Source organism: Neopelma chrysocephalum, unplaced genomic scaffold (assembly GCF_003984885.1).
Source record: "Neopelma chrysocephalum unplaced genomic scaffold, ASM398488v2 Primary Assembly neopelma1_43, whole genome shotgun sequence".
NCBI classification, from domain to species: Eukaryota; Metazoa; Chordata; class Aves; order Passeriformes; family Pipridae; genus Neopelma; species Neopelma chrysocephalum.
The window spans coordinates 16,919,129-16,946,391 of record NW_020897702.1 but is presented as its reverse complement, the minus strand read 5'-3'; the positions used below and the strand labels follow the sequence as shown (position 1 = coordinate 16,946,391).

Sequence of the window (27,263 nt, the reverse complement as noted above, 5' to 3'; positions counted from 1 at the left end):
TGAAGCATTTCTCTTAATTGCAAATCTCTTTACTATTCAGATATGCTTTACAGTCAGCACAAGGGAATAACAAGGGAGAAGTCAACCCACTCAAGCTGGAAGGAACAGCTGCACAGGCAGTGAAAGCAAGGGCCCACAGTCCCACTTGAGCTCACTGGGGTGTTTTCTGTGCTCTGAAAAGGAACTCTTTCCTCTATGCTGAATCTTTCAGACCCTCTATCTCTACAGTCACATAGTATCTCCATCTGTTCTCCCTGCACTTCTGTCCTTTGAATGTTTTTTTCACCTTTCTTCTCATTTGTTTTGTACTTCTACTCTTCTTGATTTCCACACCCCATCCCAACAATTCCCCTCAGAAAAGCTAAATAGCAATGGGGAATATAAGTTGCCATACAACCTTATAGCTGTACAACAGCTAATGAAATAGGGCCTCAGTTCTCATCTCGTTTCTAAGTTCTGCAGCATCAGGCAGGGTTTATTACAATAATGTGGACAACTTCCAAAGGCCCTGGTTTTAGAACAAGCCATTTAGCACTAATTTTCTAGAGAAATCCGATACTGTGTAGGATTTCATTCTCTTGCATCTCTAAAGTCTAGTATTTGTTAGACTATTTGCATGTTGTACTACAGCTAGACCCAGATTGTCAGTATTAGCGATGCCGCCATTACAACACCTATTCTCTCCAGCTTTCATGAGTAACTACACAGCTCAGAATACTGCTGCAACCATCATTGCTTTAACTCAATACTCTGCCCAGGTGTTCTTCTCTGTCCATACCCTTCTACTGCTTTGTTATCTTCACATCAGGTCAACTGGTCTCTACTGTGAAGGTCCTTCACTGCCCATCCCGGAGTCATTTCTTCTTCATTGTAAAGAACTCACCCCTCCAAAACGTTCATTATACCAATCTCTATTGTAAATCTGTTTTGTATTCAGACAAGTCACTCCATGCTCCTCGTGGCTGGGCCTTGTTCACCCTGTGCATCCACAGATTCAGTCACTGTTCTTCCTTTCAACATGACACTTGAAAAAAAGCTCAGATGCTAGTGAGCTGAAACATTCACTTTGTAGGTGGACTACTGCAGTCCCACTACATGGGTGCCTAGTCCTCCTCCTGTCTGCTTGCATCTATCTGTTGTCCCTTGTCCTGTGTTTATGTCATATGCTCTGTCATTAAGGGACTGTCTCACTGTGCTGGTCTGTGTGGCACACGGCATATTCTTTGCCTCTGACCATGGTTCTTAGGTGTCAAAGCAATATGAGCAACAGGAGATGACAATTGCTTTATTTACAACTGTATGAAGTGGCAATGACAGGACACAGCTGGACATCCGTACTCTGATCTTGTTACTTCAGTTACTGTTTTGCTTGCTATCACATAGGACTGATTTCTTGCATCAAAGAAACAAAATGCTCAGAAGTGGGAGGTGTGCATATGTATTTGTGTGTGTTTACATGCATTCTGCTAAAAGTAATCCAAGCCAAGGATAAGGTCACACATGGAATGGAAACACTCATTTACAGCCACTGACATACATGCATACTGCCAAGTAAGCGCAGAAGAAACTCTCCTACACATCAGTTTCAGAGCCCAATGATAAAGTCAAAAATTCTGCCTAATCAAGGCAAATGTCTGTGTGCCATGCATTAACATCAGCTGCCATAGACTCCTATGCAGAATGCTAAAATAAACCCTTCTGCTTCAGTTGCAGGCTGGAGCTGAGAGCTTAGGAAATGCCACACTCTGGATTATCTGTGAATCTAACAATAAAATGCTCACATTGCTTATCAGTAAAGTGCTAAACTGAAAAGCATGTCTAGAGAAATTTGTTAAAAAATAAATTAGAACCCAAAATCTACACATCCTGATTTGCATATCAGCAACACCCCATTCCCTAAGCCAACTTTATGGACACTTTAAGTCCCTGTGGACTCAATATCCTCACCACTCAATATGCCCACCACTCAATATATTCAGGTCAATCTCTTCTTCCACTAAAAAAAAAAAAAGAAAAGAAAAAGAAAGCATTCTGGCAAAAGTAATTTTGTTGGAAAAATCACTTTGACAAGAGAAAATTTTATTTTTTCACCCCCATGAAATGTCAAAATAAAAGCTCCTTATTTTTACTCTGTTTTTGAAACAGATCATTTTCATTTTCTCTTAAATGTCATCTCAAGGTTTATAAACCAAAAAATGGATGACAAAAGACCAAGTTGTTCTATTGTTTTGAAATGTTGACAGGAAACAGGAACTTATTCTAGCAGTTAAAAACTATTTGCTTCAAGAATTTAGAACATTTGGAGAGAAGGCATTCGAAAAGAATCATCGGAAATTCTGGTAAGAAAACACTATGTTTCCAGACTTGTTTAATATATAAAATAAGAATAATTCCTTATCCTGAACTATCTCCTGTGGGAGACAACAAAGATAAGGCACAAGGCCAAGGAATTATTTTCTTCATTTGGTATACAAAAACGAGAGACACCAAAACGTAACTGAGGTGCTGAGATGGAGATTGTAATATAATGAATTATCAGCAAATAATAAAGCAGTGTAAAAATGGAGAAATCACTGCATAAACACTAAGTGTATGACTAATTTTATTCCTTGATAAGGTTCACCACAGTAAGGCTCACCACTTTTTGAGGTATGTCTGTAAAAAAATGATGACACAGTCTGAAAGTCATCTTTTTTCTGGAGCTGAATGAACTATGTCTTGGAGCCACTTGAAATCTGTTGGACAAAGGCAGGTCAAGAGGTTACCATTAGCAATATACCTCCTCCCACACTAACAGTAAATCCACAGGGCTTCTCCATCTCAGGAGATGCCAGCTCAGGATTTACAGTCTATGCCCAGCCCTGTATGCTCCCAAGTGCCCGTGTAAAAGCAGTATATGAGGTGAAGTCATCTTCATAATTGTCCCTGGCATGAAGGTGAAACTCAGTCAAAGTCATCCCACTCAGTGAAAGCATGAGCATCACTGAGCTACTGCTATGCTAAGGGGTGAGAAAGTAGAGCTTTTAAGAGCTAAGCCCCTGGGATTTTCTCCTGAACAAGAGACATTTTTGAACGATTTCCAGGACAGATCTGAGATGGTGGTATGTAGCAGGACAACCCCTAATGCTTCCAAATACTACTGCACCTCCTAAAAGCTTTTCATTTTGCTAATATATCATTTGATATTTCTCAGTTAAGTGAAATATTGTGGAGCTGGTGGGAGATACAGTCATTTCTTATTCAGGATATATATCCATAAAATTTAGGTTGACTTTTGGAATTAAACATCTAGATTATAAAGTGCTACTGCACAGGAAAAAAAAAGAACCATAATCATGGTATGACATGGCATATATGGGAGCAGTAGGATTGTATCAGTTGGAACACTGTGTAGGAGTTTACCTAGGCCCCCTGGCCCCAGAGAGCTCCCTTGTCCTCTGGCACCTGGGTGAATGAGGGCAGCAGCATTGGAGCTGATGACCTGCTCACACCTTAAGTACCTGTTAACATGCAGGTCTCTATCTGAGTCACAGCTAGTGGACTTGCTGATTTATCCCTCTAAAGAAACATTGTCTAAGCTATACTCTTCTTGAGCTACAATGCAGACATCTCCTATTGAGCCTCACTTACAGTCAGTAAGACTATAGTCAAGTAGTTCATAGAATCATAGAAGGGTTTGGGTTGGAAGGGACCTTAAAGATCACCTTGTTCCAACTCCCTGCCATGGGCAGGGATGCCTCCCACTGCTGACTGGCTGCCAGATAAGATACAAACATCTCTGCTGAGGAACCTTTTTGTCTTTTGATCATATGGGTACACTCAAAATACTTCTTTCTATCTCTGCACAATACCTAGCAGAGAGGGTTTGTTTAAACTCAAGTTCAGAAATTGCTATAATACAAATACCCATAACACATGTAATGCTTAAGACATATGGGGGGTTACCCATTACTTGTATATGCAATAAGACTGAGCCTGGAAAAGTTATCTCCCCACCTCCAAAGCTCTTGGGGGAATTAATGAAATTTTTGCAGTGTATCCTGGGTGGCAGTTGCCTCTTCTCCCTGCCTCTTGCATATTACATGGCTCCTCCTGGAAAGAGAGGATCAGCATGCACATCTACATCCCACCAGCAGGATCTGTGGCACAGCAGCAAGGTAGTCCAGCTCTCACCCTTCCCTGATGATTAACAAAATCACCTCATTACAGCAGCAGCTGCGCTGGAAGCCACCAGGTCACAGAAAGCAGCTCTTCTATCAGGAGAGGTATCAGAATGTTTCATGTGAGGGTGGGCCAGGAATGACTTTGGTCACAAGCTTTATTGGCACACATAAACTCCTACAAGTATGAGATACAGAGCAGATAAGTACCGAAGGAGTGGGAACTCGAGAATGTAAGTTTTGATAAAAGAAGTTTCTACATTTTTAAATTTTGTTTCCCCTTGGGGATGTCTACAAATGTACAGGAGGATACATGCTCCCTCTGTCACCCCAAGGTCTCTGTTGGCACTGAACTGGAGCTGCTAACCTTTCCCTCCTAACCTCTCAGGCTTTGCAGCGTATTAACCAGAGCTACTCAGCTTGTTTGATGGAGCTGACTCACTCAAAGTGGGCTCAGTATGTGGGTAGAGTGAGTTCACATCTACTGCAAAATACCACATAAATATATTCATGGAAAGCAGAGTGTAAGTGGGAAGGTTGGGGTGTTGCTGAGATACACATCTCTTCAGTACCTCTCCTTTGGTATCCCTGTGTCTGGAGCTGAAAGGAAAATCATACACCAAGATACTGAGCTGGACTCTAACATCTATTTCAGCAAGACTGGGCAGTTCCTGCTACTGCAATTGCAAAGCACCAAAAGGGGTACAGGAACAGCCTTGAAGGGTCACAACACAGACCATATAACCTATACCATGGCTAGAGTGGTGGTCAGAAGCAAAAGCAAAGGAGTATAGGTTTAGAGCATCTCTCCTCCAGTGGACAGAGAGGTACTGAACCTATATAGTACACTTGAGGCTGTACCTGCACCTAAAGTAACCCACATTGATTTAAATAAGTCCTCTGAATATTCATAGACAGACCATACAGAATCAGAGAGAAGGAGAAATAAGGACAAGCATCAGTCTCGAGATAAATATTCTTTTTATCGATTCAGCATGCATAAAACATACATATAGTGCTGCTGCTCTACCTTGCTTTAGGGGAAAGACCAGAGAAAGGTTAAACAGACACCTTCTGTATTAGATGTGAAATACAGCAGTTGGCAATCTCACCTTCCATGTCATTATTCAGGCTAGATGTTTGTAATGACCCATTCTGCTCTTAAAAGTCAATAATATAGAAGGTTCAGTTCAAATAGTGCCATTTAAAATGCAGGTTTCCTATCAGTCTTATGGCAAGACTTTAGTTCAGCCAACACAATTACAGAATGGATCGCTTTGTACATGTCATATTTTGTGAGTGATTAGTGGTTTTTAAAAGGAAAGGCTACACTGCCCTGAAACTTTACAAGCACCGCATGGTTAGTCTTCAGTTATTCTCTCAATGCTGGAGGAGGAGAAATCTCCCTGTGGCACAGCGATCAAGATGAGCTCTGATGTAGACAGCTAGCATTTCCTTCCTGCAACTCTTCTGCAGTAATAGCTGAATAATTGTTCAAATTGTAAAAAATCACAAGAAAACATGGTGTTTTTCTCACCCACATGTAGCTACCTCCTATTCATCAAAAGAAATTATCATTTCACTAACATAGATGTGATTTGTATTTTACATGCCCTTGTGAACCTCAATAATGACAATCTTTAACTCTCAAAAGAATTGAATTACAGAGCACAGGAGTGGGCTCCACAGTATCAGTTCAGCTACCTCCACAGCAGTCCATATTAATCTGCTCATTATTTTTCTCTTCAGGGGAAACTAGTTATTAAACTTGGGAGCAGCTGGCATTTGTACTATCTCCTGCTTCAAGTGATGTTTTCCTGTTAGTTGCAAACCATGGCAAAAATGAACCTCAGAAATTTGACAGAGGATATACATTCCAGCAAATGTTAACTTTTGTTTTTGATGCAGCATATAGTTTCATTTGTATTTCCTTACTTAAAAAGCACACAGTACACACCATCATGTCTTATCTATAACTTGTTTTTTTCAGTGTTGGACAGTATTGGAGACCTACATCTGAATGAGAAACAAATATTTCTAGCCAAATATTGCTCTCGTTTGACAGCAAGGGGTGAAACAACACATGTGATGACAGCTATTTAAGGAAAAAGAATTTCTCTCCTGTACCTAGGAAAAGTCATTGACAACTTTCATTGGTGTTAAACAAAGGCTGGATTGGCTAAGAAAAGTGGTAGAGTTTGGAGCAGATATCTGACAGAATCTCAGCGCAGCTAATTCTCGTTTAAACTCATTTCTTCCCAGCAGAGGTGCAGAATAGGCTTCCACAGGAATTATCTTGCTTTGCCAATAACTGGGTTATACTAAGGCACTACCTAGTTCCAAGCTAGAGAATACAGACATCCCTCTGTACAGATTCCTGCATCTTTTCCAATACAGCTCTTGTCTTTAGTGTCATGCTTAGCTTATCCATTTTCTCCATCTTCAATAAAAATAAAGCTCTTTACATTGTAATCTAACAGCAACCGATCAAACATAAGTTGGGCTCAGCACTTGTTGTTTCATCCTCCACAGTTTTATGAAAAGACAAAACCAATATTTCTGTAAGGCTCATTTACTGGGAAAGTAGGTTACAGGATTGCCCAACTTGTTAGGCTTTGTGGCATGGGAACTGTGCCCCAGACTTATATGCAACAGAGTTGAAGCCCAAGTAGCTATATGAGTTTCCTGAGAAAGGTTAAGCACTTTGCAATGTGACTAAAGGAAATCAGGACAGCAAATAGGAAACAGAAATGCAGGACTTCAGCAACCCTCTCTGAGAGAGGAACTGCATTTGGTCCTACATCACCAGCAGTAATCTCTGCTCAGGATTTTATCTGAATCCTCTGCAGGACTCTGTTGCTTGAACAGCTTCTTTTTCAAATAGAGGCTTGAGGACCTGCTGACTTTCTTCATTCTAAAAGAGAAATACTTAGAGCACTACATGATTATTGGAGAATGACTGGAAGCTATATAGCCCTCTGCACTCAATGAGCATGCAAAGCAGCAATGAGAGGTTCAACTGCATCTTCTCCAAATGGCTATGGATGCTCAAGTTGTTTGACATAAAAAGGAAAAATTTCAGATGGAAAGCCTTAAGACCATTCTCTTCCCTTAATCCTATAGACATGTTGAGAGTCCTTTATAGGTAAGAGGGAAAACTGCTCTAAATCATGTTGGCAGAGGAAATGTTAAAAATATTTCATAAATGCTGTGGAGTTGTGTCAGAGAAATTTCAGTTTCAAAAGGATAAATTCAGGAAAGGGTTCCTTAGGTTAAAGAAAGGGTCTTCACCCAGAGGGTGGTTGGGCACTGGAACAGGCTCCCCAGGGAGTGGTCACAGCACCAAGCCTAACAGAGTTCAAGAAGCATTTGGATAAATGCTCTCAGGCACATGGTGTGATTCTTGGGGCTGCCCTGTGCAGGGCTTGATGATCCTTGTGGCTCCCTTTCAACTCAGGATATTCCACGGTTCTATGAACCAAGCAGCTACAGTAACCTTGAGGCTTGCAACAAAGTGGGACATAGGCAAAGAAAGTGGTATTAATTGTCTCAGATGGGTTTGGCTGTGTGGGACTACAACTTTGACAGCTCCGTCCCCCTTGTTTTCTTTGTCTGACAATTTCCAAGCATCCAGTTTGTGCAGTGAAAATAAAGGAGATGGAATGCTTGTAGTGAGATGCTGAAGCAGAGCAGTGTCAAGATTCTCAGGTGTCACATGGCTGCCCAACTCTCTTGGCATTTTGTAATGGGTGGGAAGGTGTCAGCATAGTGTATGTTATTATGCCTCATTCAGAGAATGGTGCTTTAGGAGACAAGCTGCAGTGAACATCAATCTTGCTGAATAAGTAAGGGGCTTCATGTCATCATCATGTTGCCTCTCAGTGTTGTAGGTGGTCTATTCCACTCTAGTCCACAGAAAAAAACCCACTTTTGATTCAGAAGATGAAGTAAATTGAAACAAAAAAATAGGCCAGACCTTTCTTGAAAATGAATATTCATATTTCAGAGGCATATAATTGACCTACCTGTGAATATATACTCTGAGAAAAAAATCCAAACCACAACATTATATGAGGGAACAGGTCCACCAGGTTGAACATCCTTTTTTATGTTTTGTGCAAGCTTGTGTTTAAAGTGTTAGGGCTTGACAAATCTAGAAGCCCAAAGATGGTATAGCTACCACAGCTCCATGTTCTTGGGTCCAGGCAGCAATGAGGTTGAGCATGTATTCCCAACAGGCATACACGGACACAATAGGTGTATATATATGCATATGCTAACATGTTTGGCCAGATACACAGATCAACACAAGAAATGCTCTCACACAAATTCCAATGGCACCAACAGCTTCATCCTCTTTACCTCTTTGGCTGAGCAGAATGAAAGCCTGTTATGGAAAATATACACACATATAGAGAGATATACACATAAAAAATCTGGATTCCCCAGTAACTGGCCTTAGGTACCCAGTCGATCCATTAACTGGATCGCCTGATCTCCAGCTGCCTCACCCACAGGTAGACACACACACGTCTGCCTAAAGAGGTCTGTCCAGTAGCTGGTCCAGGGACTGGCATAGAGGAAACTTGACAGAGGTAATGAAAGGGTCTGTGGAAGGGGCAATATTGTCCAAGGATGCTTGCTGCATGCTGCAGCTTGGAATTGATAATGGTAGCCCCTGGATGTTCCACAGCAGCTGGGACTAGACACAGAGTAAGCGCTGTAACCCAGGGCAGTCCTCATCAGTGATTCACCAGCAAGGGACACAGCCTCAGAGGCCTTGGAAGGGTTTTCACAATAATTGAGGGCAGCATCTTAATTTTTAATCAGACACTTGCATTATGACGGTGTAATTTGTTTACAACCTGCCTGAGAGTCCCTGTAGTGTTTTTAGCCAACTTAAAACAAAAAGAAAAGGATACTGCAATATAACTGCGTACATTGGCAAACAGTACAGTGTCTTGACTTTACAACCTCAGCATCAGCAGCTCTTCCAGGACTGAAGCACTGATGTTTCTCCCAAATGCTTGGGATGGGAATTACCTGAGATGACTTTGCAATACCAGCTGACTACTGCCAACTTTTAAAGTGATGACTACTGTGTAATCACAGTCCTTGGGCTGGCATTTCAGCTTTCCTCAGTTTGTTTCCTTTTCCTTTTCTTTCCAAATGCAAATACATGTTGCTTGCCAGATTTCTACAGAATGTCAGATCTCATACTAAAATAAATTGTATAAATGAGTTTTAAGCAACAGTGTTCTGTCTTCCTTCTGCCATAGTCAGTCTGATCTAGCCTGTCTCACAACTCTAGATGAGGAATGAAAGTTTTTGTGTCAAACCTGGTACAACTAGTGACAGGGTTTCAGATTTGAATGTGATAAAGTTATTAGTGGCTTACAAAGTGGCTGCCTAGCAGCTGAAAGATTACTCCTGAGTGCAGGCTTAGCTGAGGCACGAGTTTATCAGGTTACCGAGAAGCAAAGGGCACGGTTTCATTGTTGCTTTAAGTCAGCTTAACCTGGTACATAGGTTAGGAAGAAGAAAAAGTCCTGCTCAGCAATTAGTGCAGCACAGAGGTGTTCACCTCTGTTCTTGCCTTGTGTGGGTACTGGCCATCATGCAAAAACACAATGAATCAGGTCCATGGCTTTATCTTACCTCAGATATCCCAGAACAAATGAAAACAAATGAGATGTTTGGTTTGAAACAAAATTAGTTCCTTAATCATGCTTATGGCACGGTTGTGCAAATGCTTACAAGAAAAGTGAGGACAAGAAAGTAGGAGGCAGGAGGAAAACTGTGCTTTGTCCTCTCTGGTGCTATGGACCCAGTGATCATGAACCTTCACCTTAAGGGGACTGTAGTCCTCCCACTGGGCATACCTGCAATGTGACACATGTTCCTAATAGTGTGGCAGAGGAATACATATAGAAGTACTGAACCCTCATCTTCCCCCTTTCCCTTTCTCCAACTGTCCTTAATTGCAAGGGAAAACACACTGGATTAAACTTCTCCTATTAAATCTTAGTGAAGGGACAGTTAGGTTTACACTATGAGTCAGTGTCTCTGAGGTGGCTCAATACAAGGAAATCTTTAGTAACAGATATTTATGGTCTGTTTTCCCCCCTTATATTCAGTCAGTCAAGTGTACCTCTGCTCACAACTGTGGAAGCACACTGTTGGGAAAAGGCCCTTAGAAGGGACACTTTACAAATTATAAAGAAAATGCCTACTCTTACTGTTTTACCCTACTTTTTCTAGATTTTAAGATTTCCTTCCTGCAGGCAGCATCTTTTTTTCAGAGTGCACAACACTATCTGGAACAGTATGAAGAAATCCAGCCTATATACAGAAATGTTTTTATACTCTGTTTGATATTTCCCACTGGCAACATAAACCCATTTATTTCTTGACTCATCCTTTCATTAGCTATAATCCCACTGCATATATTATTCATAAAATAATATGAATTCAGAAATATATATTGGTGGCCATTTTTTAATCAACCTCAAATCAATCCTATTTTCCCACCAGGTGGGTTTGTTTGTTTGGGTTTTTTTTAATTAATTTTCTACTAAGGCTCATTTCATTTCATTTTGCATAACCTGCTATGTACAGAGCAGGACAAGGAAAATATTTGTCTATTTATATGCAATTAAATGGAAGCGATATATCCATGTCTTTTATAGATGGCTTTAATTTTCTCTGTAAAAGCACTGTACCACACAAAAACTTTTTGCAAAAGCAAAGTATATTTTCCCTGAATGAAAATTCAAACTGCCAAAGCATCAACATACCAAGTGGGCGTCTTTATAACTCTTTACCACATACCAGTTCTCTGGACCAATTAGAGCTGGTACACACAAGTATGAGTTTCATCAACAATTACAATAACTTGTATACAGAAGTATAGCAAAACGTTTAAATAAAATTGAGACTCCATGCTTTGCAATGGTATAACCTAACTCCAAGGGGTACCACAGTTTGGTAGGCACAAACTGGCCCTGTAGCTGAGGTCCCGCTCCACTATAGCATGTATAGTATGAACTTAGGCAAGTCATTTGCACTCTGTGTCTATTTTCTCTAGAGTAAAATAAGGCCTGTAAGACTCTCTAAAATTTCTCCAACATGCAGAAAGAATATTCTTTGCCTTTATGATTTGTTAGGAGTCCTTCTGACCAGATGATCTCCCTTGGCTATTTCTGCATCAAGCATGTGGCTTTTGACTGAATCAGGTGGTTTAAGTGATAGTGAATTTATCATATCCCTGGATCAATTTTTCCCATGTTTAAATACAAACCCTGAGCCTTATTTTAGTCTACATTTGCCTAAATCCAACCCATTCTACAATATTAAAATTCTACTTCTTACCACAAAAATAATCTTTGTATAGAGTATTGATTATCATAGTCTAGTAATTACTTTAATATTACACCCACTACAAAATAATTTCTATTTTGGAAGTGCAATTTAGAGAGATTGAGCCTCTTTGAATGCCAAATGTGAGACAGGACATCTTTCAATATTCAAATTAGTCTCCTATCTCTTTCAGCTCCTTGGCCTCTTATTTGGGACATTCGGTTTGGGCACTTTGATTTCTTCAGGAGAAGGAAGAAGTCTTCCAGATACAAACAGTCTTTACCCTAATCCAGATAGAATTATTTTTTAATCTGCCTAAGTCCTTTAAATAAAAGCTATCTCTTCGGTGTCACTTTTGCTTGCAGCTGAAGAAATACAAAGGGCATTAGGGCCATCAGGAGACTAATCTCTACTTAATTTAGTTAATTTCCATTTCTTAAGCTTTGCTTGCCTGTGACTCTTCTAGCTAGAGCTGTTACCCTGGAGGATTTATGGTTTATATATGGTTTATTTATTTATTTCCCAGTTTGGGTTCTCTCCATTTCCATTGTCCGAATAAAATTCCTGACAACTTTAGGTTAGCTCTTTTCTGCTTTCCTTTTTCCCACTTCGTCTTCCCCACCATGCTCACATTCCATCTGCTCTTTTCAGCACTGCCAAATGATGCCAGTCTAGCTGGAGTTGCAATGCTGAAAAAGTCTCACTTTCTAGAAAATATCACTTCCACCTATACAAATTAGTTATACTTATCTGCTTGCTCTCTTTGTCTACACGCTGAGGAAGAAAGTAACCAATCAGGCTTCCGTAGGAGCCAGCCAGACTTTTCTCTTTCTCACTGAACTTCCGTCCAGTACTTTTTTTTGTACAGAATTAGTGTGGAGAATTGATATAGCAGAGCCCTGATCTGAGTCTTTGCATCTCTTTTTTTTACCCTTATTGAAATTATGTCAAGACAGGGAGGCAACATAGAATAAAACGACCCTTAAGATGTCCTTTAATTCATGGTCCTGCTTTGTTAGGCTCTCTCAGGTCCAGGGAAGGAAGCAGAGGTTCATATGAAGAGAACATAAGAGCAGTGTTTTGCCAAGATAACCAACAATTTTAGGGAGTTCGGGTCTCCTGCTGTGCCACAAACCTGACTTTTCTACCAGGAATTTTATCAGTCCATGAAAGGACTGACTAATTATATCAGCATTTTGTCTCTCTGCATGTAGCTTTAGTTCTGCAGCCCTAAACTCTTCCAAGGTTGTACTACCAAGAAAAGAATAGGTAACAAGTATACATTTTTCAAAATACTAAAAGAAAATAACTTACATCACTGCTTCTGAGGAAGAAAAGAAAAAATGCTGTCTATTGTTAGTGGATCAACAGCTGAGAATGGAAGAACTGATTTCTCTCTGTCATGGAAATAACATGCCTCTTATTGGATAAAACAACTGTCTCTATAGACCAAGGTATATGGAAGAATTGATCCATCGCAGCTGATCAGATGTGTTCTCTTTGCCTATAGGAAATTATAGCACTGCATGGAGAAAATATTTTATGCTAACTGCCTTAAATGTAGACAGGCCTGGAGAAAGCATCTTATTTAAAGAATAAAAGTATTCTACGATGTATGATTCACTGGTCAGAGTACTCAGAAACAAAAGAGAGTGTGACTATTTTCCCCAGATATACTTTTTTTTGGCCCAAATCTTTTAAGTTAAGACAAGTCCCCAAGGATAGGAGCATCGTGCCAATATCACTACCTGACTGACAGCAAAAGCCAGAGGCTACTTCAGGATTTCAGTTTTCCTTAAAAATGTATGAAAGGAGTTAACAATCTTGGTTGGGAAGTCATAAAATGTAACTCTCTGATATGAAATGGCTTACAGTGTCCAACAAGAACCATTTGTACTTCACCAACAGAAATACAGCTTAAGTTGTGCTCTCTCCATGGACTTTTCTCCTCAGCTGAATGCAATTGAGAGATTTCTTTTTCTACTAAGCTCAGAAATTGTTCTGAAAAGCAAGGGTAAGGTTCCTCTGGCATAACTTTTCTTACAAAATATGAGTAAGGCAGGGAAATGGCAGTGCCCCCTTAAAAGCAGATGACGATGTAAAAATACTACTGATATACTAAATCTGACAGTTTTCTCAAGTAAAATTAAAAAACCCACCGACATCCTCCTGAAAATACAGAGCTTCATGCATTATCTTGCCAAGAAAAAAAATTTGTTTTGAGTCCATCTTATTTAACAAGCTGGAAACAATCTGGGAACAAGCTTTTAAGTTGAAATAATAAATGCAACTTCACCCAATCACTTTATTATCAAACAGAATAAGATCTTATTCTTTCAAAGCATCAAAAAACCACCCAAGTACAGATTTCAGTCAAGATATGGTTTTATGCTGGCTAGCAGAGAGAACTGCTCCCAAACAACTCAATGAATTGCTCAATGTATCTAGTGCATCAGTACAATTCATCATGTAAGTAATTAGCGGCATGTTATCTAAATCTACAGATCAGCTGTGAGAGCAGACAATTCAATGCTCCTGTTACTGCTACAAAAAGCTTGATACCTAATGTGGGAACCGTACTGCAAACGAAGGAATCCAAAAGAAGGAATCCAAAAGTACATATGTTCATTTCCATGGAAATGCTTTGCTTTTGCATTCTGCTTGAAGGATTACTGGCCTAAGGATTTTTATTGAAAGCGCTTATGTAACAGCAACACTTAACTCATCCAGAGATGATGCTGCATTTCAGGGTATGTCATGCAAAGCTATTTCAGGCAAATGACGACTTTTAGCTCTGAATCTCGTGCTAATCAGCCCTCCGGATTTTCAGAATGTGACTGCTCAGCATTTTCTAAAAATCAGGCCCCAGGAAGTACCTCACATTGAACATTCCAAAGTTAGGGTATGGATCATCACCAGATTTTGAAAACCTGATCCAACTCATATCTCTGCCACGTTTCTAAATTATTACCATGTTCCCACAACCAAAGTATCTCCATAACTCTAGCAACCCTATGCTGCAGAGAAGAGCTATCTCAGCTCCCATCTGCAACTGCTGGGAAAATAAGGCACTAATAGGCAGAGTACCTTACCCAAGGCATGAGTAAAAGCCAGGCAGGGGAAAGATTGGAGTACACTCTCCCACACACCACCCCTCCTCAAGCTAAATTACTCCTTTATAGTCTGTGTGTTTTTAATGATTAAATATTAATTTCTTCATGATATTCTCCAAAGATTACAGAGTTTCTGTTCAAACTGTCTTGTGATAACTGCAGCTGAAGCCTTGATACTGTTTAAATTTATCCATCTGAAAGCTTCAGCTAAACATCACTCAGATGAGAGTTTTTCTAGACAGGGTTGATGAGATTAACAGAAGAAGAGAGCCACAAATAAAGATTTCAATCAAAAGTAATACCTGCGTTGTTAAGAGTTGACAAGGTGTATGATCATAGTGATGTTTTCATAAATTAAATTTTTGGATTCTAAAAAAAGACCCAAGATTTTCGCCCTATTCTATTTTGATGAGTGTGAGAGGGTTTTAATGTGGTGGGGTATGCATAAAAACTCTTGGTTTTATGCCTCAAAACAAGAGTAAAGTCTATCAGCAGATCCCGGGATAACTTGCAGAGATCCTGACACTCCTGAGCATGTGCATTTCTGAGATAATTTGAGTCCCTGAACAGTCAGTTCCTAATTAGAAGGGGAGGGGGGAAGTCTGTGTTCTCCAGTTGGTGGCCAATGCTGGGGAGGAGCAACAGTTGATCTAAGATCTCAATCAAAGTGCAATTTACTTATCTCTTTAGAGCATTTCTATCTCTCATAACTGATAAACGAATCCAGTGACCCCTCCCTGAGCTTGATGTTGATACTCACCTCCTACCAGTATCTTTCTTCATTTAAAAGATACCTGCATCTGCTTGCCCTGCACTGTTTTTCCACCTCCCCTATTCCAACCTGGCACATTCAGGTGAATAAACACAAAGGCATCAGGGAAAGGATTTGAGTATTGAAAGAAAGAGAAGAGTTGAGCAGAAAAGCTTAGACACAGGAAGAACTGAGAGTGTTTCGGAAGGTTCTTAATTTTGCTTTCCAAACACATCTAGTAGTTGACTTGAAAATATCAATATGAACTCTTCCCATACTGCAGCCTTTGAGCTTTCTGCCTCTGAGTTGAAGAGCAGATATACAGCCCTGTGCTGACACATAAATAATGGGACAAACTTTGCAAGAGAAAAATGGAAAGGAGCAGCTGAGGGTGGAGATATGGGTAACAGCTTCCATTGGGTTTACATGGTGAGGTTTTGGTAGTTAGGGGGCTACAGGCATGGCTTCTGTCAGAAGGTGTCAGAAACTGCCCCCATGTCAGACAGCACTTGTTCCAGTTGGCTGCAAGATAGACTTGCTGCTGGCCAAAGCTGAGCCCATCAGTGACCTTAGTAGATGTCCGGGATCACATATCTAGGAGGGTAAAAAAAGCTGCCCAACAGCTCTGGGAGAGAGGAGTGAGAATGTGTTAAACAAGAGTGCAGACACTAAGGTCAGTGAAGAAGCTAATTCTGGAGAAAGACACTTTACTGACAACTGACCTGTCAAGTTTTTGTACTCAGATAGCTTATAACATCTACCTCAGGTGTTTCCACTCCCTAGCTGATGTCCAACCAGCCATGGCATGACCACACTTTAATGCAAGTGCGAAAATCCTTGGTAAGAAATTGAAGGAAGGGGAACAGGACAGAGCAGCGGGAAACAGGACCATTCGCAACCAGCTACAAGTGTTTCTGAGAGTGAGGAGGAACGACTGAGGTCTTTAATCAATTTCTATCTATCCCTCACAACCATGTCAGTTGCTGAGCAGAGGTTGCAGTCAGGAATTTAAAAGCATATTCAGCCTCTTTGCAGCACTGCAGGCCTTTGCTTTTTGTAGGCTTGCATAGGAACTCAGCACTGAAGTGGATAACTTCAAATTTGGAAAGCATTACACACACATAAAAACAAGCCATTGCATGCAACTCTATCCCCAGGATTCAAAAAAAAACTAAAAGAAAGCCAACACTTTTTTTAGTTTTCAAGAAGAAAATTTCTGCTGATCTCCACCACTGATTGACCTGCTTTTTTTTCCCCACAGCATTTTTGAACGATGGTTAAGAAGACACAGGCCCATGCTAGAAGTTTACCCAGCAGCCAATGCACCGATTGGGCACAATCGAGAAAATTACATGGTCCCCTTCATCCCTCTTTACAGGAATGGAGAATTTTTTAAATCCTCAAGAGAGCTGGGGTATGACTATGAGTATCTCCAAGAACCAGGTAATATTATAATTTTGGGTAAATGTAAAATGTAAAATTTTTTGCCTATAACCTGGAATATGGCTGTCAAACGAGAAGATAAAAAACCCCTTTGTTCCAGATTTTTTCCTGAATATAGTCTCACATTGTACCTTCTTGTTTTCACATTTCTGGTCTGATACAGAATCCACATGCTACTATTAGAAAAGATCCAACCAAAAATCAGTCATTGATACTAATATTATCCATCCTAGCCTACTAATAGCAGAATCTGGCTCAGATGATCAGCTGGTGATCAGAACTGGAGAGCAAAAGTGCTGGATTTCGATCCTGCCATTTGCCCAGCTCAGCTGTTACAGTGCAGTACAAACAGGAACAAGTGGGATTTTCAGTTTTCTGGACATGGTTTGAAGGAATGCAGATTCAAAACTCTCTTTCTGGATTATAAATGTAATCTGATCCTTTAAATACCCACAGTAAAATTCACTGCAGCACCGAAGACTACACAAGGTCTGTGCAGCACTTAAAACAGTGATCCATTGACTTTGTGCTTGCCCTATGGTTACTTATATGAACACAACTTAATAATTCACTATGTTCATTTCAAACAAATTAATTTTGTGCTGTTTAGTGACGGTTTTGACATACATTGTTGTTTGGAGGTAGTTTTTACTTGGGCTTCCTGGCTGTCCTTGAGCAAAGGGAGGACAGAGGCCCTTGGGGCTGTAGCTGATGGGGAACCTCAGGTACACCATGCCATAGTAGGTCCATAGTGATGGAATTCATAGTTTCTTTTGAGTAGTGCGCATTTCCTTATTGTTTAAGGGAAAGGTTCAGTTCTCTTAAAATAAAAATGGTGCCTTGAACTGATATTGTTCAGGTACTTTGGCCCAATCATTTACAGAACTGAGCCATTGCAATGATCAGATACATCTCTTATGTTCAACACTGCCAAAAGCTCTCTGTGATGTGGGATGCAGTTATCCTTGCAGAGAACTGGCCACTGAACAAGTAGGTTACTGGGCATGTTTGCTTTTCCTGTTTGAGGCAGAAAACATTCTGTGAACTTGTCCCTTCAGTTAAAAGGCAATTAAGAACTGAAAGTCCAATAATGTTATAGCAATATCACCAGGGAGATTTTAGCATCTCTAGCATTGTCATAGATTGATTTTTGTCTTTATCAAAAGAATATCAGGTCTCAGGGCACCTGCTAATGGCAGTATGTGTTTACTGCAAACTTGATAAACTGTCCAATCATGCATTTAGCTTGTTTGCTCACATTTTGTAAAAAATCTAGCTTGTGTTTTTTACAGTCATCCAGAAAATTAGTTTTTTGACTATTTTATGTGTAATGAAAGAAATCTGCAGTTCTCCAGTATAATTGTTTAAGGTCATTTTAGTACTATAACCAAGATACAGCAGTCACTATTTCTCCTAACGTATCATAAAAACAGACAGAAAAAAAATCTAATAAATATTTCAAATATATTTTCAAAACTATAGTTTTAGTCTTTTTAATAGTATTTTACCTTTTTGTTCTTGATGCTATAATTTAATTTCAGATCAAGACCAGAAAACATATATTTTAATGAAAACCATTATTTTCCTAAACTCATACTATTGTTAGAATTACACCACTAAGACTAAGTTCCAAATATCATGACTTTCAGGAATTCTAAATTCTGAAATGATAGTGCAAAAGGAAGCAAGTTGTAAGCTACTTACCATTTAACAATTCGCTTCGGTTGCCTCCTGGACTCTCCCTTTTTCCCAGGGGAGCACACAGTCCTCAGAAAATGAAAACCTTATTAAATTCTGTCCATGTTTTCAACACAGAGGTAAGGAAAGTAGTTCCCTAATTATTTTGAAAGATCAACACAAAGAATGAAATTCAATCCTTTTCAGAAAGCCCAGATAATTCTCAGATGTCGCTCAACTCCTTGTGAATCTCACTGAGATGAGAGCTTGAGCTATTTCTTGTCTGAAGGGAAGAACTGGTTACAAATGGAAAATGGCTGGACTCTCAAAATGCAGATACAGATTTTCGTGCTACTCTAGTGTTTAAATACAGACAAGATAGCAATGCTAGATTCCTGGTCAGAGGAACGTAGGCATAAACAGAAACTTCTTGATATCTGAAGCAGGAAAGCCTGCTGATTCTCCCTGAAAGTTCCTGTGTACTCAAGGGAGAAGACAAAGTCTGTAACTGGCAGCCAGGAGTTACTGGACAAATAGGGAAAAATTACAAAGGAAAAAAAATCAGTAGCAAAGATCTGGGTGTTCAAGAACAGGCAGCATTTCTGCAGATCTTCCAAATGAGGAAGAACAGGAAAGGCAAAGGAAGAGGACATGATAGAGTGAGGGATGAGCACACAAGATCTGACTCTATACTGTTCTAAAGACCTGGCTTGTTTGCTTTTAAAGAAAATGGTTTAGGGGTGATTATGGTGGTGCTGGGCTGACAGTTGGACTAGATGGTCTTGAAGGTCTGTTCCAACCTGGATGATTCTGTGACTCCGCAGCCATTTTGAGTTACAGTACCAGCAGCTCTGGAGATACGAAGCAGGACTACGCAGAGAATGAGGAGGCTGGTTACAAGAAATAAAACTTGGAAAGAATTCAATGACAAAATGGCATTTTAATGCTAAATTATATTGTTATTGTGTCCCTGAGGAAAAAGCGATGCCTGGAACTCTGCTTTCCACTCCAAAGCAAATCTGTGTGTGACAGTATGTGATTTTAACTGTACCTTCATTTATTTCTATATGTACAACAGTGCTGAAACAGAAGTGATCACAAACAGTGTTTATGGAAATCCATTCCTCAGGAATGAGGCACATATCAGAGTGTAGTTACTGGGGAACTGCTCTGAACAGAAGCCAGAGCAGACACTCAGCTTTCCCTGACATGAGAACCATGAGCTGTAAAACTACCACAACCCACATGGCTTAATGAAAATGAACACCAGTTAGTATCAATAAAAAAGATTTGGAAGACTAACGGCACCACCTAGCAACAGCTGTCAAAACAATTTACTGTGTCAAGAGCTATTCCAAGAGCTTATATTTCAGGGACTGGACTGAGTCTTTTCTATATTTTTTCCTTCTTCCAGAAATGAAAACAGATAAATTTACAGATGCAGTCTTGACTTTTCCCCAGAAAATCTCCCTCTCCCACTGAGAACAATTTTATAGAACTATAGAATCATTTAGGTTGGAAAAGGTCTTTAAGATCATAGAGTCCAACATAAAATGACCGCTGACAAGCCCAGTCAAAATCATGTCTCTTAGCACCATGTCTACATGATTTTTGAATACTTCTAGGGATGATGACTCCACCACTTTCCTGGGAAGCCTGTTCCAGTGCTTGACAACCTTTCCACGAAGGAATTCTTCCTAATATCCAATCTAACCCTCCCCTGGCACAACTTCAGGCCATTTCCTCTTGTCCTGAATTTACCTGGGAGAAGAGACTGATTCCCAGTTCACTTCAACCTCCTTTCATGTTGTTGTAAAGAGAAGGCCCCCAAGACTCCTTTTCTCCAGGCTAAACAACCCCAGCTCACTCAGCCACTCCTTATAAGACTTGTACTCCAAACCCTTCACCAGCTCTGTTACCCTTCTCAGGACACACTCCAGCAGTGGTTTGATGACCACTACACGAGTAGCTGGGTAAACCACTTTTTATTTTTTTTTTAAACAGTCAACTACCCAATTATAAACCCAGGAATCTAACCATCAGTTTCAATTTCTGGACACTAAGTAAGTGTGTTTCTTAAGTAAAGATCTTTGAGACTCAGGACAAAGCAGGAAATTGTGACTACAATGCAGAAAGCCAGGTTGCTCCTGCATGTGTTGCAGGAGGATTCAGAGCTCAGATCCAGTGTCGTATTGCAGCTCATTTCTATGTCTGGCTCTTCAGCAATTTGACTGCAAAATCACATCCAAGTCAGTAGAAAATATGGCAGCTGACAAATATGGTACCCTCAAGAAGAGATTCCCAACTCGGGAGCAGACAGTGTTGGCCACAATGTGAAAGGGCAATGTTATGCTTCTCAGAGCCTATTATAAAATAGTGACATGCACAAAAATATGTGGATGCTAGGACAATAAAAGGCAATTAAAGGTGACAAAATGCTGGCTTAGGAAGTGGTTTAGATTTCTGAATTAAATAAAAGATGACAAGAGAGTATTTTGGCCTCTGGTTCTCTTCAGGCATAGATAAGGAGGTGTAGATTCAGGTTAATTAAAGCAGAGAGAAACAAAGAAAACAGTAAAAAGAAAGTAAGAACAGATATTTTGATGGTTATATAATGACGCTTAATGGAAGAAGAGAAGTATGGACTTTAAAACATTTTTTTTCTTTTCCTAAGAGCCTTTTAGAGGTAGAAGACTTCTGGTGAGCTTTTAACACCCTGGTAGCATATAGAGTGTGGTGACATCAGGTATCCTATAGACAGATCTCACCTCTTTTATAAGAAATTTGTATAAGTAAACTTTGAAGGAACACTTATAAAGTGCAAGTGATAACTGAGGTTGTCAAATAAAAAATAAATAGTATTGCTTTATAAATACACCCAGGAATATTTGATTTATCTTCTCTCAACACTTCAAAGTAATCCATTTTTTCAGGAATCCATTCTGTGAGTCTGGCTATCATTGCCACCAAGTGGACAGGACAGCAACTCGTTACTACACAGAAGTAACAGGCGGAGACAACTCTAATCAACCTCAGTACTGAAAAATTAATTATAAAGTCATTGTCAGAAATTACCAGATTCTCACTGTTTCTAGAGACAGCCACGTGATGAATGATGAGTCATAGTTTCCTGATATCCCACCTGGGGTAGAAGACAAAACTGAAAGGGAGCAGGTTGAGTTTACACCATGAGACACTCTCTACCATAAACATAGCTCTACCATAAACAACCCACTAACACCCATTGCACAGCATCTCTTGCAGTCCAAAAATAGTGGAATATGGATGACAGTCTTCCCCAGACCTTGTCTTGTTGTTGTAAGACATTAAAAAGTACTTTCCAAGCTGTAATAATGAGGACACTCCGATGAAATCTGTGAGAGCTGTGAAATTTTCATCACTACAAAGACAAGTAATCCTGCCCTAAAACCAACCCCAGAACCTGAATCCCATTCAGTTCATCTTCCTACTTTTGATTGTGGAAGTCTCACTGGTATTGCCTTTGAATGCCCAGAGGGACACAACCAGTAAAACACAAACACACGACAAATGGCAGAAATTACCTTGCTCACTAGGATAAGAAAAAAATTGCAAGCTAGAAGTGATAGAAATGTTTGTACTGTCTCAAGGTTTGCTTTAAAATGACCATTAATGCCCATTGACTACCCAGGTTAGGAGTAGAAATGGGTGTCAAATGCAGTAGCAAGACTGCAAACATATCAGTGGGATTATGGCAATAGATAAATTATAGAATTTTTTTTCATTTATTTTTTGGTTGGCCAGAATTTTTATTTCTAATTTGTGTAATTAATCATAGAAAGACTTTGCCATCTTGTGGTTTACATAGAAGGAATATCTAAAATATACAAATATTTTTAAGAAGTTTAAATATTAGGAGATATTTTTAATCTTTGGGATCTATTATATCAATAATATAGTTTGACATTACCACAAAAGGCATATCTGAGGATGTTCAGTGATAGATTTGCCATAGTATGTTTCCTCAATCATCACGCAAAATCCACATTATTACCCTAAATATAGGAGATACACATTGCTTCCCCTTAAAATTACCCTGTTGTTGTTTACTACCCTCTCAATGACATTCATCAGCCCACATGAAATAGACTGCCTGGCATTTTTAAATTACACTAAAAAAGAACAATCTGATTTATTAAGAATAGGAAGTTATTTGTTATTGTTACCTAGAACTAACACACTCTTTGAGAACAAGAACATGTCAAGAGCTGAATGTTAAGACCACAACTGAGGTTAGTCACTGCTAATTTCCCATCAAAAAGAGCTAGAAGGTAAGATGTTGGTTTCTGTCAGTAATGGGAGGGTAGCTATCAAGCAGCAGCTCAATCTGGCTTCCTTTTGCTTTGTCATGAACATATTGGCATGATGTTCATGGCTGTTTCCAGTGAGCACTATCCTAAACACTGATATAAAAGGAATGGGTTTGACATTGGCCAATGTCTCCTAAGAAAACAGCTATATGTTGTCCCCTTGCTCCCAACTCCCTGACACTTTTCCCAGGTAGTCATCAGCAAACACAGCTGTTGCACTTTTGGGCCTTGCACAGTTAGAAATAAAGAATCATGATAATGGAATACTTGAAAAGGCAATTTGCAAGATTTTGGTTGAGCAGCCAGTCCAGTCAAAGGTTTTACTGTTGTGTTAGTCACAGATTAACAGATTACAGGGTGTTATTCCATCCCTTGACATCCCAAAGTTGCCGTGGCAACTTTATGATAGTAATGCCAAACTCGTTTGTGAAGCAAAAAGAAACAGGCAGTAGATGCCAGAAGGTGGCTTTTGGCTTTGAACTAATCACAAAACCAGTATAGACTGAGGCTGAAAGCAAGAGAAGGACATGTATGATTGATTATCATGATATAATGAAATAGATTAATTTCTTCGAAAAGAGCCTGACATGAAATGTGACATTATGTTTTATTGGGAAGAAGATAGGTCAGACCTCTAAGTAATATTGATGGAGGAGAGAGATGGTTCAAGGACAAAGCACAAATTTAAGATGTCACATAGAAAACCCTCATATCCCAGACACATTCTGCAAGGAATAGAACTTTGTAATAATTCTCTTTTGCTATAACATTAAAACAGTGTCAAGTTTCTGTTATGTATCGATTTCCTTTTAGCATAATTGTAATTCACTTTAAATAGTTGTATTGTTTCTAATTTGGACATGTTTGTAATATAAACACAGATGAATGGAGTTAAAAAAAAAAATTGGAGTTACAAACTCAAGCACACAAAGTTAAGGTGTGCCAGCATTAAAGTCTATGTAAGTACAACCCACCCTCTACCTCTCCAGGTAAGCATTATCATTAATTGCACACTATTTTTTCCCCAGACCCTCAAGTCATTCACTATACAGCACAGACAGCATTCATTAAGAAACAAATATCCAACCCTTTTCACTTCTGATTTTTGTTTTCTCAGTTGAGCAGCGTGTAGCCTAACGTGTGATTTATTGCACACTTCTGAAATTCTATCCTGAAGATATTTCCTCTAAGGCTTTTCTTTGGTGATGATCACTACAGCAGCTGAGTCCTGCAGAAATATTAATTCATATTCACAATAAAAAGGATTCTGTTAATGATACTGTCCTCATTTGACAGATGAGAAATTAAGATTAAAGAGATAATGTCCCGCATAGCCGGAGGTTTGTGGAGTTCACTCTGAAACATCAAGAATCTAATTTTTGTGTAATTCTTAGTGTTGTATAACATTTACATGTCTAATGAGAATACAAGTAGAAGGCTGAACATGCAGACTCTTGAAAATGCAATCTCAGAATACAAAGTTGGACTAACTGGAAAGCAAGGAACAGAGAAATACCCATCAAACATTTACCAAAGTAAAACTGAGTTGTAGGGACAAACTATACTCAGCCTAAACTCAACCTAAACTGAATCACATCTCAGAAAATTATTCAGACTTCAACTATTAAGGATAGTTTAACATTAAAGATACTGCAAACCAAAATCATAGAATCAAAGAATCATCAGTGTTAGAAGAGACCTTTAAGATCATCAAGTCCACCTGTCAACCCAGCACTACCACTGTAACCCTTAAATCACATCACCCAGCACCAGATCCAGGCAACTCTTAAATGCCTCCAGGGATGGTGATTGCAGCACCTCCCTGGGCCATGCCAGACAACCCTAATGGTGAAAAATTTTTTTCTAATCTATAATCTGAATCTCCCTTGTCTCAGCTTAAGGCCATTTCGTCTTTTTCTCTCTCTGCAGTAGACGAGACAGGTCCTTCTTGGCCACCTGGGCGCACTGTTGGCTCACGTTCAGCCCCTGTTAACCAGCAGCTGCAAGTCCTTTTCTGCCAAAAAGTTCTCGAGTCACTCCTCCCCAAGCCTATAGCGCTGCGTGGGATTGTATAACCCAAGTGCAGGACCTGGCACTTCACCTTATTGAACCTCATGCACTTGTCCCTAGCCCATTGTTCAAGTCTATCCAGGTCTCTCTGTAAAATCTTCCTACCCTTGAGCAGATCAACATTCCCACCCAACTTCGTGTCGTCTGCAAATTTACTGAGGGTGTACTCAATCCTTGCATCCAGATCATCAATAAAGATGTTAAACAGGACTGGCCCCAAAACTGAGAAACACTGTTAGCAACTAGCTGCCAACTGGATTTAGCTCCATTCACTACAGCAATTTGGGCCTGGCCATCCAGCCAGTTTTTTACCCCTCAGAGTCCATCCATCCAAGACATGAACAGCCAGTTTTTCTGGGAAGGTTCTGTGGGAGATGGTGTCAAACGCTTAACTGAAGTGCAGATAGACCACATCCATAGCCTCCCCTCATACATCTTGTCATAGAAGGAGATCAGATTGGTCAAGCTTGCCTCTCATAAATCCATGTTAGCTGGGCTTGATCCCCTGGTTGTCCTGCATGTGCCATGTAATGGCACTCAAGGTGAACTCTTCCACAACCTTTCCAGGAACCAAGGTTAGGCTGGCAGGCCTGTAGTTCCCCAGATCATCCTTCTGACCCTTCTTGTAGATGGGCCTTAAATTTGCCAATTCCCATTCAGCTGGAACTTATCCAGTTAACTAGGACTGCTGGTAGATGATTAAGAGTGGTTTGGCAAGTTCTTTCGGTAGTTCCCTCAATACTCTGGCTGGATTCCATTAGGGCCCATGGAATTGTGAGTGTCTAATTGGCATAGCAGGTCACTAGCCATCTCTTCCTGGATTATGGGCCTTCACTCATCTCCCCATCACCAGCTTCCAGCTCAGTTGAGGACAACTGGTCTTGATATTGAAGACTGAGGCAAAGAAGGCATTAACTACCTCTGTCTTTTCCTCATCCCATCACTGCATTACCCTCTGCATTCAAAAAATGATGGAGACACTCCTTGACTCTCTTCTTGCTGCCAATGTATTTATAGAAACTCTTTTGATTGTCTTTAATTATAGTGGCCAAATCAAGTTCAAGTTGGGCTTTGGCCATTCTAATCTTCTCCCTACACGATGTTATAATATCTTGGGAGTCCTCACAAGTTACCTAATCCTCCTTCAAGAGATGGTAGATTCTCTTTTTTTTCCCTGAGTTCCAGCCTAAGTTCTCTGTTTTTCCAGATGGGTCTTTTTTCCTTGGTGACTTGTTTTCTTATACCCTAGGACAGCCTGCTGCTGAATATATAACAGCTCCTTTTTAAAACACATTCAGCCTTCCTGGACTCCTTTTCCCTTCAGGACTGACTGCAAAGGGACTCTGTCAATCTCCTAAACAGGTCAAAGTCTGCCCGCCGGAAGTCCAAGGTGGATGTTCTGATGGTGCTCCTTCTTCCTTCACTGAGTACAGAAAACACTAACATTTCATGGTCACTATGCTCAAGATGGCCACTGACCATCACATCACTCACGAGTCCTTCTTTGTTCACAAACAACAGGTCTAGCAGGGCACCTCCTCTGGTAGGTTTATTTACCAGTTGTGTTAGGAAGTTGTCTTCCACACACTCCAGGAGCCTCCTAGACTGCTTCCTCTCTGCTGTGTATTTCCAGAGAAAACTTCTGGACTTCTGCCAGCCACTTGTAGAATGCCTCATCAGCCTATTTGTCCTTGCTAGGTGGTCTGTAACAGACTCCCACCACAACATCTGCCTTGTTGACCTTCCCCTTGATCTTCACCCAGAGGCAGTCAACCTTGTCTTCATCATTGTCGATTTCAATACATGCAAAACACTGTAACATATGGAGACACCCCACCAGCTCTCCTGCCTCACCTGTCTCTTCTAAAGAGCTTATAGTTATCCATTGTAGCACTCCAGTCATGACAGCCATCCCACCATGTTTCCATGATAGTGACTACATCATAACTTTCCTGCTGAACAATAGCTTCCAGCTCCTCCTGCTTGCTGCCCATACTGAGTGCATTGGTCTAGATGCACTTCAGCTGGGCTAGTAGTTTTGTCCCTGTCACAGGCATGCCACACCTAAGCTCATCTCTAGTGATCCTGGTCTTATCCCTTTCCCCCTTTGAGCCTAGTTTAAAGACCTCTCAATCAGCCCTGCTAATTTCTGGGTCATGATCCTTTCCCCCCTCTGAGTTAGGTGCACCCCATCTGACATGAGCAGGCCTGGTGTCATGTAAGCCACCCTGTGGTCAAAAAAACCCAAATTCCACCTATGGCACCATGTATTGATCTGTTGAATTTTCCTATTCCTTTCAGCATTTTCCCTTAGTACTGAAGGAATTGAGAAGAATACTAT

The 27,263-nt window shown here is 40.1% G+C and overlaps 1 protein-coding gene across 1 annotated transcript in view; it reads left to right on the top strand.

Moving 5' to 3' along the window:
• TYR (tyrosinase) overlaps positions 1-27,263 on the top strand; it is a 52,927-nt gene that overhangs the window by 23,742 nt on the left and 1,922 nt on the right. The window contains exon 4 of the mRNA XM_027677720.1: positions 16,645-16,826. Coding sequence (XP_027533521.1) covers positions 16,645-16,826 — 182 coding nt within the window. The remainder of the gene's footprint in view (positions 1-16,644; positions 16,827-27,263) is intronic.